The 12,749-nt window shown below is 36.7% G+C and overlaps 1 protein-coding gene across 4 annotated transcripts in view; it reads right to left on the reverse strand.

The window, feature by feature from the left end:
• adarb2 (adenosine deaminase RNA specific B2 (inactive)) overlaps window positions 1-12,749 on the reverse strand; it is a 516,612-nt gene that overhangs the window by 132,589 nt on the left and 371,274 nt on the right. For all 4 annotated transcript variants that reach the window (XM_089125947.1, XM_089125946.1, XM_039667440.2 and 1 more), the window contains one exon: window positions 2,681-2,795. In XM_089125947.1, coding sequence (XP_088982073.1) covers window positions 2,681-2,795 — 115 coding nt within the window. The remainder of the gene's footprint in view (window positions 1-2,680; window positions 2,796-12,749) is intronic.

The raw sequence follows: 12,749 nt of genomic DNA on the forward strand, positions 1-12,749 counted from the left end.
ACCAGCCTAACTGTGCATCTGATGTTCAAAACCCAGTGCCCCAGCGTCCGTACTGCGCCTGCTGAAACACGATTACGCACCATCTGATTCAAGCGGTGTCTGTTTCTTTTACGTTACCAGATGAAATAATCCAATAAGAGTCTTGTGAGAAGCACTCTCGCTCAGGTTATGACTCCCTCTGCGAAAGTCCCGCGGTTCAAAGTTGGACCCGCATTAATATTCCACCGGTGCCCGTGCCAGTCTAAAAGATTCAATAGATGCTCAAAGAGCAGTGAACAGAACCCCTAGTGTTTCTGTCAAGTTCGCGTGTCTGCTCGCCTGCCACAAATTCTTGGGCACCGGCGTCTGGATCTTTGAAGATAACAGTCTTAATAAACATGCTCTGCAATTACTGTGAGGCAGACGGAGCCGAGAGAAGGAGAGAAAGAGAGAGACAGAGCAGCGAGGACAGGGATTAGGTCAGATCTCACTGAAGTCTAAATTGATGAGCTGTGGTCTTCAAAAGAAAAACTTGATACTGATCCTGCAATGACTCCTGAAAGCCTGCAGCTGTGTCTTACACAAACACATTGAAACATCGTGCCAACCTTTCCCTGCTAGTCAACTGAGCTGTTTTAACTCATCATGGGACATATACTAGCAACAATAAACCATTAAATACCAACAGTGGATATATATATATATATATATATATATATGTATATAGCTTTTGTATAGTGTGTTAAACATGTTAAACAGCATTAATAGCAGAAATGAATGTGTTATTTTTACCCACCCTACTTAACCATTAGTTATATATTGAATCATTGTGGTTTTCATCTGGTGGACAACACACTAGCAACAACCTAAAAATGCATTTTAAAAAACCATATCAACACACCAATAACAAACCACATCTAGTGTTGTAGCGTTGCACACGCAACCAAACATTTTCTTCAAAGAATGTAAATTTCAAAAGTTGAAATCTAAGTTGAAAGCTGTCAGTGTCCATACAAGTGCAAAAAAAGAGGACCGTTTATAAACCGCTTTCTCCAACACTTTTCCCCAGTCTGCTATTGGTCAGACCACACACACACCGGACCTCATTGGTTGAGCTGTTGCTATAATCAACCTGATTGGATGCTTAAAGGAGTAGTTCACTTTTAGAAAAAAAAAAAAAAAAAGTTTGCTGATAATTTACTCACCCCCACGTCATCCAAGATGTCCATGTCTTTCTTTCTTCAGTCGAAAATAAATTAAGGTTTTTGATGAAAACATTCCAGGATTTTTCTCCATATAATGGACTTCAATGGGAACCAAACGGTTCAAGGTCCAAAAGACAGTTTCAGTGCAAACTGCAAACTGTTCAAAGGGCTTTAAACGACACCAGACGATGAATAAGGGTCTTATCAAGCGAAACAATCGCTCTTTTAATAAATAAATAACAAATTTTAAGTTTTATTAGCTCAAATGCTCGCCTTGCTCTGTTCTGTAATGTGCGTTCGTGACTCTCCTGTTCGAACTCGTTCATCAAAATGAACGAATCTTTTCCAGAGTCAACTCGTTCATTTCGTTCGTTGAATGAACCAAATGACATGAAAAAGGATTTGTTCATTTTGATGAACGAGTTCGAACGGGAGAGTCACGAACGCGCATCACAGAACAGAGCAAGGCGACAATTTGAGCTTATAAAACATAAACTTTGTTATTTTTTAACTTTTTTATTTATAAACTTTGTTCCCATTGAAGTACATTATATGGAGAAAAATGCTGGAATGTTTTCATCAAAAACCTTAATTTCTTTTCGACTGAAGAAAGAATGACATGGACATCTTGGATGACATGGGGGTGAATAAATTATCAGCAAAAGTTTTTTTTTTAAAAGTGAACTAATCCTTTAAAGCAGCACTAAGTAAGATTTTTTACCTTAAAATAATGTTTTCGAAATCGTTTCAGTGGTTCATCAAGTCGTGACATGTCGTGCCTTTATCTGATATATCCACGCTATGTAAGATTGCCAGATCGGGTCGCATTTCTGTAGTCCGAATGAGACCTAAGAAAACTACAAATATGACCTGCTTTATGGCAAGCGTTACGATTGCCGGTACGTGGAGCGCACTCGACAGTAGACTACAACTACATGTAAGATCCCTAGCAGCCGGGTAGCTTTTGAACTGTCATCGTGATTCCAAAACCGGTGCCAGATAAACAGAGTGCGTGTGACGGTAGGATGCGCTAGGCTAAATTATTTACGACAATTCCGCTTCCAACCTGTAGGGCGACCGCAGAGGAAAAGTTACTTGGTGTTGCTTTAAACTAATAACAATGTTTTGATAGTGCCACAGTGCTTGCACCCTTCATGAATGACTTATAGTTGACGCAGAATATAAATCTAGGATAAGGGAAAGTATTTTAACTTTGGAAAAACATACACACATCACCTTTATTATTGCTCTAAAAAACAACAACAACCCGAGACCTTCATTGCCTGTAAATCATTTAGTCTATTCTTTGACTGCTCTTTGAATATTTTTTCTCATATATGTGCATCTCTGTCTGTTGATTCTTCACAGGTGATAAAGTACTAAATATTTCATACAAAGCTCACACACTCATATGATACACAGAGACTTAGAGGTGCTTTCTCTCCCCTTATTGAACTTCTTCAATAATTCATAGGGCGATGTGAATGATGCCATACCTCTGGTCATGACGATGCCCGCAAGGCCTTTATGGCGCGCGTGCAGAAGTGAGGAGCAGCCGGCCAGCTCTGTGTATTTCTCTCGCACCAGCTGGAAGATCGCGTCAGCAAACTCCTGCAATACACAACCGGTTTTTGGTAAGTTTGATTCCTTATTAAAAAATGTTCATATGGATGATGTGTTAGTGTTCATGCAGCATATTGCACTGCACAGAACTTAAAACATTAGCAGTATTTTTCAAAAATAATTGAAATTTGCAAACATCAATTTTCCAGATCATCTCCAGTTTATTTAAACTCAAATGTGAATGCATTTGAAAAAAAAAAAAAAAAAAAATGAAAATCCATATCTCAAACAAATTTCAAATTTTAAATTCCTTTTTTTTTTTTTTTTTTTTCCTTGTTTTCAAAGTATATTTTATACATCAAACTCAAATGTGAATGCATTTGAAAAAATATATTATTTCCTTAAAAAAATGAAAATAAATATCTGAAACAAATTTTAATTTCATTTTTTTGTTTTAAATTCCTTCTTATTTTCAAAGTATATTTTATACATCAAACTCAAATGTGAATGCATTTTAAAAAGTATATTATTTCCTTGAAAAAAATTTAAATCCATATCTGAAACAAATTAAAATGTATTTTTTTTATATTCCTTCTTATTTTCAAAGTATTTTATACATCAAACTCAAATGTGAATGCGCTTGAAAAAAAAATTATTTCCTTGAAAAAAAATGAAAATCCATAACTGAAAAAAAATTCAATTTCTTTTTTTGTTTTAAATTCCTTCTTATTTTCAAAGTATATTTTATACATCAAACTCAAATGTGAACACATTTGAAAAAAATATATTATTTCCTTGAAAATAACATGAAAATCCATATCTGAAACAAATTTCAATTTCATTTTATTTAGTTTTAAATTACTTCTTATTTTCAAATGTAATAAAAAGATATCAACAAATGTTTTATGACATATGTCTAAATATTTGAATGTACTGCAAAGTATTAATAAAATTAAATGTTAACATCTGACCACATTATTTGATAGGGCAATGTTACTGCAACAAAGAAATAACTTGACTTTATTCAGACATGATATTGCATAATAGAGTTTTTCACAGGCCATAAATTATATATATGAAGCATTTTTCATTGTAAATCAATTAAATTCAGCGAATAGATTTGCTATTCCATGATCACACGATGACTTTGCCCGTAGCACTTTTCCCCCGTCACACCAACATGGTGACCCAATTAATTTGTGTCAAAACATCGGCCATCAATAGAGTAATTGGAAGGCGAAGAGACCACGGGCGTGCTCATAGTCAGACGTTTATCTGAGACACTTTCGCTAATGGAACAGCGTGATTAGTTTGGTGGCGTCTCAAATGGACCATCTGTCCATCGCTCTGAGCTCAGGGTTGAGGCCGCCAGACTGAAAAATAACCTGGATCCTGTGTTTGCATTCAACAGACGGTTGTCCATTTTAGGTGCTAATATGTAAATTTTAGGAGCTAATATGTACATTTCAGGTGTTAATATGTACATTTCAGGTGCTAATATGTACATTTAGGTGTTAATATGTACATTTTAGATGCTAATATGTACATTTTAGGTGTTAATAAGTAGCCTACAGTTTAGGTGTTAATAAGTCCATTTTAGGTGTTAATATGTACATTTTAGGTGCTAATATGTACATTTTAGGTGCTAATTTGTACATTTTATGTGCTAATATGTACATTTTAGGTGCTAATATGTACATTTTAAGTGTTAATATGTACATTTTAGGTGCTAATTTGTACATTTTATGTGCTAATAATATGTACATTTTAGGTGTTAATATGTACATTTTAGGTGCTAATATGTACATTTTTAGGTGTTAATATGTACATTTTAGGTGCTAATTTGTACATTTTAGGTGCTGATCTGTACATTTTAGGTGCTAATTTGTACATTTTAGGTGCTAATATATACATTTCAGGTGCTAATCTACATTTTATGTGCTAATATGTACATTTTAGGTGCTAATCTGTACATTTTAGGTGCTAATTTGTACATTTTAGGTGCTAATATATACATATCAGGTGCTAATCTACATTTTAGGTGCTAATATGTACGTTTTATGAGGTAATATGTACATTTTAGGTACTAATATGTACATTTTAGGTGATAATATGTACCACTAAGGTACCAATATGTGTAGCATACATGAATTACCTGTAGCAGATCTATACAGGTGGAGCTGGGGAAGCTGGATGGTTTCTGAAAGAGTGCTGCACTGCTATAGCAAATGCTGACCGAGTATTAAAAGGTTGAGAAGCGATCTCATTGGCTACTGATACAGCAGGAACCAATCAGCTGTGCTCTATTGAGAATGATGTGATTGAGCAGATTGAGTTAAGGACCTGTCAGCCTGCGCAATCTATAGTTTCATGACAGAACTTTGTATTTAGCAGAAAAACACTTAAATATACATGCTGTTTTATATGCATTTATATGTAAATAGTCACTCACTGATACATGGCCAACTGTAATTATGAAAAAAAAAATCAGTAACACTTTACTTGAAGGGGTGTGCATAAGACTGACACCTTCATTTACAAGAATTACACCTCCATAACCATGACATGACACATGTTGAATATAGAGTAGGGTTTATGCATGTTTATGACGACTGTCCTTAAGTCCTTTTGCTCAATAATGACATTTTGAATGCAAATATAACATTAAGATGTCTTTGTTATGACATCTTGACATAAACCAATACATCATAACCTGTCAGTGTCTTTGTCATGACAACTTGACATTAAATTAACTTAAACTGTCATGTGGTTGGCTTTGACATTGGCTGTCATGAGGCATTATACCTGTGTCATGAATATTTTTGTGACCTCAACTACAGTGGTACTAATTGAATTTGTCATTAAAAAGTTATAATGGCTTCACGACAGACAATGTCAAAACCAGCCACATGACAGTTTAACGTAATGTTAACCAATAAAGCTAGGTGCTCTCTTAAGTTTGATCATTAATCTGCTATGTCATGTTTATGACAGGTTGTGTTGTCTTAGTAATGTCAAGTTGTCATGACAAAGACACTGACAGGTTATGATGTATTGGTTTATGTCAAAGACATCTCAAACAATGTCATATTTGCATTAAAATGTCATAACTGAGCGAATGACACTTAATGACTCTTGTCACAAACATGCATAAAACATATAACATATGTCATGTCATGATTATGAAGGTGTCATATTAGTCTTATGCACACCCCTTCAAGTAAAGTGGTACCAAAATATCAATGAAATCTGTATTTTATGATTTCAAATAAATTTTAATTATAGAAAGTTTTTTTTTTTTTTAGAAACAGTCCATTGTGGTATTAAATATATATATATATGTGTGTGTGTGTGTGTGTGCTACATGAAAACTAATGAATACTAACAAGATCACACTGAAAAACAGCATATATTGACCTTCAAATGCAAAACACAGTAATACCAACACCAGAACTGATGAAAAATGGCTTCTTTCGTATTTAATTTTAATATATTAATTTTCACACTCCATTTGGGGAATTAACTGATCAAAGGTTCAAATATTTCTATCTCAATATTTCTACCTCAGTTTAATGTTCAGTGACAACTGTAAGAAATCAAATACCAATGTATTTCAGTTGTATGCAGCAACAAAACTCTCTGGAAATGTCATACTGTATCACCTAATCATATGAACAAAATGATGGTGTCATCATTAATCTGGTTGGGTAGCCAGCAGAAAACACACAGTAAAGTGCTCCTTTACTCTAGCTTGAGCTTGCCAAACCAGCAGACATATTTAAATGCCTCTCAGTGGTAATTAAACACTAATCCCAATGTCACCTCAATAAAACATCTTTTATTGGTGACATTAAAAGGATTAAGAGGGATGCCAAACATTTCCACACTTCAAAGACAGAGGCGTGAGCTATCGTTGGACTGACGCCAGAGTTCAGTGATGGTGCTCATATGCCATAGATGAGCATTCACGATCCAACATTCACCTCTCGTGAGAAGGAATTAGGAAAAACAGATACATTTTTACGTTATTCCTGCTGTCATTATACTAGCATCAACTGAATGGTTACCAGGGTGTTGCTATGTAGTTTTTTTAGGAGTAGTTTCTTATCGATCATGTCTGTAGTAATGGGACAAAGAGTAATACTACTTTAAATGGCAATGAAGACTACCTATTAATTGTCATTTAAGTTAAATTACTGAACTTAAATATACAAGCTTGAAAAAATGATCATTCTAGAAGAAAATTTCAAATGGCACCTAGAGGCTTTGGCATCTGAAAGAAATTCGGGTCTTTTGTCTCTCTCAGGTGAGAATCACCTAATTATTGATGATGGGGCTGGCCTGTTCACGCCCATTCGCATATTGCCTTGGCAAAAAAAAAAAAAAAAAAATTTACAATATAACCCAATTCACAGTTTTATGTGAACAATTAGGAGGATGATTTTCAGATCTTTGTGATGAAAAAACCCTAGGCAACAACATCCATTAGTCAAAAGTCTTGAGTACACATATTTCGTATGTGTTTTGTGGCCTTATTTCAGAAACTTTCATTTTTAGTTTTTACAATAACCACGCATAAACAATATTCTCTTGAAAATACAAAACATGTACATGTTGCTCACATATTATGGTAGCCCTGTTTCTGCTAAATATAGTGTGATTTCAGCTGTGCCATTAAAGGGTCACTTCACCCATTTGCATTAAGCTTTGTATCTTTAGAAACCCAGTCATATTTTTGAATGGTCATGGTTTATCCCCTTATTTTCCCCCAAGATGGGAGAAATAAGGATTTAAGTGTTTTATTTCCTGCTTATCGTGACGTAAAAATCGTCATTCTGCGTCACGATAAGCAGGAAGTCACATTTCATTGAAATGTCAACAGACTACAATGATTAGCTCACTATTATTCAAGGGTGTGGCACCCACTCACCCACAGGCCTATTACAGATCAGTGGGTGGGACTTCACTTGCAGAGACTGAAATCAATATCCGCCATCTTGTTTGGAAGCTAAGCTAACAAGCCCTGTGGAGATATGAAGTTTTGATAATTAGGGCTGGGCAAAAAAATCGATTTTTCGATTAATCGTTTTTTAAAATGTGGTCGATTCAAAATCGATTCTCAACGGCCACGAATCGATTTTTTTCCATATAAAGGGCTCGCGGACGCGGTGCTGCATCTTCTCGTCTCTCTGCACTAGGCAAGCGCCAAGCGCTGCAGCTGTCGATACACACACGCGTTTAGGAGTCGGGACACGACGGAATATTCACTTGCACAATCGGGCCAGCATTGCATCGTGACCTATGATCGTAACTAACATTTATCATTTATTTGCTCAAGCAATGTTAAACCATCCCGTGCTCGCGCACTCTCAGAGATTTCTTTCACTGCGTGCACAGCCTAAATCCGCCTCACAAACAGCTCGCCAGAAACAAAAGTTTTATCCTTGGATTATATCGCTTTAACAGTTAAAACACGCAACATTATGTCAAAACTCTGGTCTTGGTGAGTAACCTCGTAAAGACAGTCGGTAATGTCTTAAATTAGCATTAAACGTGTGTGACAGAAAGTTAATGAAACAGTAATGGATTCGCGCACTAGTTCTTAAAGTGAACGCAGCCATTTGTGTCAGTCATTAATTCTGTTGTCATAACAACAGAATATAGTATTAATTGTAAGCAATCAGAATTAATAGCCTTTGTATTTAATTCAGTCTGGACTAAAAAGACTATCCAGTGTTATTTTACATTGGATTACTTTATTCAGTTTCTGTAGTATATCTGACATACCCAAAAAACTACCCCAAAATGTCTCTTAATTTTTGTCTTTATTCTATTGTATTTATTTGTGCTACTTTTTTCAATTTAATTCAAAGATTGAAATCAAGCATCCATACATAAACTCTTAAAAAAAATACATTAACATTTAGGTAAGATCAATGTAAAAAATGTCTAAATATTTATATATTTATCTATCTTAAACATAAAATAACATGATACTGTTTGATCAAGCTGTGCGACTGTTCGACTCTTTTTTGCATATTGCATCAAAATCTTTGTATGCATTTAGTGTACCTAAAATAAAAAGTGTTTTATATATAGGTTTATGGCTCTTAATTTTCTTGTATTAATTAACCACTAGTAAACTTATGTCCACTGTTCTTTTTTATAAATTATAAATATAGGATTTTTATTACATCTTCATTATAGTTGAATCGAGAATCAAATCAGGAATCGAGAATCGAAAATCGAATCGAGAATCGAACTGAGAGCTTGCGAATCGAAATCGAATCGAAATTGAAATGTGAATCGATACCCAGCCCTAATGATAATGATGGAAGAAACTAAACATGATATGGAAGAAGAGGATTTTGAAATTCTGCTGCTCGAATCCGATGTTCGTGGCTATTTTTACGAGGCGCAATAAAGTTTAGAGCAGTTGAGGCTGATGGAGGAGCAGGAGGCTCTGAGGCGGCGGCCTGTCTTGGTCGAGGACCCCGCACTGACTCTGGCGCTGGGCGGATTGCTGTTGCCTGTACATTCGCTGCGTGCTACAGCCTTTGGACACAGAGCCTGTCTGCTGCAGAGAATTTCAACGATGGCAATTTCTCCTGGAGGAAATCTCTGAATCAGATGAGTACACGGACGTTTGTGTTGTGATAGTTTCGCCTTCAGAACATCCAGGTATCATGCAGTAATTCACCATACGTAAATAAATACAAACGCCGAGTAATTCACTAATGTGTTTACAAATGTAACGTGAACTGGGTTTGTTGTTGTGGGAAGAAAGAGGCATGAACCGGCGAACATTTAAACATTTTAATAGTAAAATTAACAATTACAAAACGAAAGTAAGCCAGCGTTACACACAACAGAAACAAATAAACATAAAATCAGGCCTGTTTCTCTCTCGATCTGCCGTCGTCGCTCCCCATTTTATACATTCGCTCCTTCGGGAGAGACGCACCGGCGCGCGCCTAACAAGGTGTCTTTCATTATCACTCACGCCACCGGCCTCGCGCAGCGCGCCGTCCTCTTACATCCCTCGCCCTCGATCGTCCTGCTCGCCACAGCCAACTAACATTTTGTTTGAAATGAATTTCAAACTCTTACTCTGGTAACAGCTAATGTTAGCGTTGTAGACGGAAGAGTGAATTCTGTTTGCACTGTTCCGAACTTCCGGTGGATGGGTGCGTTAGTGGGTGTGGCTTGCGGAGCTGTGCAATGTAGTGGCATTCTGGGTACTGTATTTTTTTAACACAAATGCACCCCTTGGTTATTTTCTCGGTCAAGAGTAGCCTGGTTCAACCAGACTCTAGTTCATTTCATTTCAATGAAATTGAGCGGAAGTGCGTAGGAGGGCGCAGCCAGGCTAGGTCAAGAGGGCACCAAATTAAAATATTATTTTACATTTTGACTACATAGATGATCCACTTTCAATAAAGATTAATGTTGCAATGGGTGAAATGCTCCTTTAATATGTTAATAAGCAACTGAAAAATGTACTAATGTCAGGACATGTCAGAACATCTCAAGGACCCCAAAACACCTTGGTCCTCAGAGGGTTAATAACAAAGAGAAAACAGACCTCAGCATTGGCGATTTCATGGGAATTAAGTGGCTTCTGTCTATTGTTTGCTACATTCCAACAGCACATTGTAAGCTTTTCAATTTCACATACTTGTCTCAACTTGAACCATTAATGGCAATCAAATCCTTTGATTCCGTTTGAAGATATGCCATAATAATTAAGTCTTTTGCATAAATCTGTATTCACAAATCTGAAAGAGGGAAATCTCTTGCAGGTAATGGACTGAAATTAGATATCAAAGGCAGAAATAAACTATTAAGAGCACTCAAAAGAAACTCGAATACCTTGAAAGTGTCCATGAAAAGGAAAGAAAAATCAAAAGCTGAAAGAATTGTGATTTAGTCTCTGGCACATTGCTAGAGAATTTGCGTTGAATGTTAATCAGGCAAAGAATAAGACTGCTCAGTCAAATCAGAGAAACATTTGCAATCCAACTCCTTTCAGTTTGCAAGGTGTGGATCATGTGACAGGACACAAACAGCATCTTGCGATGTGCGGAGGTTCTTCCCGTCCTAACAAAATAATAAAACGCATCACAATATGCGTAGACACACTGCGTTACTGCTAAATTTAGCTTTACCGTGGTGTTCCACCTCGTAACTGTAGTAATAATTGCATTTTCACGCTCTGCTCTTGTACAGAATTATGCAAAATAATCAAATTTATCAAGGTCCCTAAACCTGCCAATAATTTCCCACCAAGCATTTTTCCTTGAAACAGCTGTTAAAACAAAACTTATAACTCGGGCTTAGGTAAAGGTTTAGTTATAATTAGCAAGGTTATATTACAAATAACACATCAATGGCACAGCATTTAATCAGGTTTCATTGCAACTCTCTTTCCAGAAGTCGTGTTTCCAATGCAGAATGTCAGTCGCATTGTTGCCGTCATCTCCCCTCAGAAGTCAATATTGTGCCAGGAACACAAATGTCAACAGGGAAATTTTCTCGACTGATCCGTGACCCAGAAGTCTGTCCCTTGGGGGCGTCTTGCTTACAAAAGGGTCCTGGAAATGCATGGTTTTCTCTGCAGGGAAATGGACGAGAGAATTCGACTGCCTGCTTTCAGACTGAGGTGAGCAGACGGGAAGAGGGTTGGGATTTTGCTCTCCTATGCGAACTTGTCAAGACGTGTGCACCCTGTTTAGCGACTGACTTTACTTGCTAAAAATTCTTGATGACCTTTGTTTTTTTTTTTTTTTTTTAAAGAAGCCCAAAATATCATAATAATTAAATGATGAATTAAAGTAGGGGTGCGCCGATCTGATACTCAGGATCGGTATCGGCTCCGATACTGCCATTTTTGCCGGATCGGGTATCGTTCAGACGAGGCCGATCCAAATTCGATATTGTGCACGTCGTATACTATTCTGTTATTCTTAATGAATAATAACTGAAATTTTGAAGCCTAAAAAAGTGAATCCATCCATCCATAAAAGTAATCCATACGGCTCCAGAGGGTTAACGAAGGTCTTCTAAAGTGAAGCGATGCATTTTTGTAAGAGGAATATCCATAAATATAACTTTATAAACTGTAGCTTCCGGTTCACGAGTTCCAGCATATGGCGTAGGATGTAGGAGTAGCGTAAGTTCAGCAGAGAGTAAACGCCTCTCGCGGTTCAAACTAATATGGCTGGGTAAAAAACTCGAGCTCCTCCCACATTTCGCTTTAAAAATGCTTGTTTTAAGGCCATTGCACACTGAGTCCGAAATTCGCATCTGAAATTTTCGCACGTTAAAAAATAATTCGACCTCACGTTATGTCAATCATGTTTGCACACCACCTCCGAAACTTCCGTTCGTCATAAAAAAATTCGGATCGGGTTCGATTTTCTACGTTTTTTGCATACACAGCCAGCATTTTGAGAGGTTTTTTGACAATTCAGGGCCGGGGGGAGCTCGCCCTATGGAGCTCGTTCCGCACATCATTGCACATATGCGCAGCAGTGCTTTCAGTTTCAGTTTTCAATTCGATCAAGTGTTTATGTTTTCTCTACTCTCGATTGGATTATGAAAGGAATAACCTCCCATTTCAATCAGATTTAAATTTCGGATCAATTAATCTGTGATTGCGCAGCTAATTCGATAACTAATGTATTATTTGGGTACAATAACCTGTAGCCTACAGCTGTTCCACTGACATTCTGAGGTAAATTCTGAATCGGTCGGGATAAATTCGCAACTCCTTGATAAGGAGGTGCTTCCTCTCGGCACAATTTCAGGATTGGATGGACGTAATATTTTCTCTTTCTTCTCTTTTCAATAAGAGAGAGGACAACAAAATCATCCTCACTGCTTGACGAATCCATTTTGTATTTTTACGTTTTTTTTCCCGCAAAGGTTTAATAAATACGCATCGGACTCAGTGTGCAAGGTTTCTGTGCGTGATGAATTTTTAGGCTGACGAACACGAAA

The sequence above is a fragment of the Pimephales promelas genome, chromosome 22 (assembly GCF_988280905.1).
Source record: "Pimephales promelas chromosome 22, fPimPro1.hap1.1, whole genome shotgun sequence".
NCBI lineage: Eukaryota > Metazoa > Chordata > Actinopteri > Cypriniformes > Leuciscidae > Pimephales > Pimephales promelas.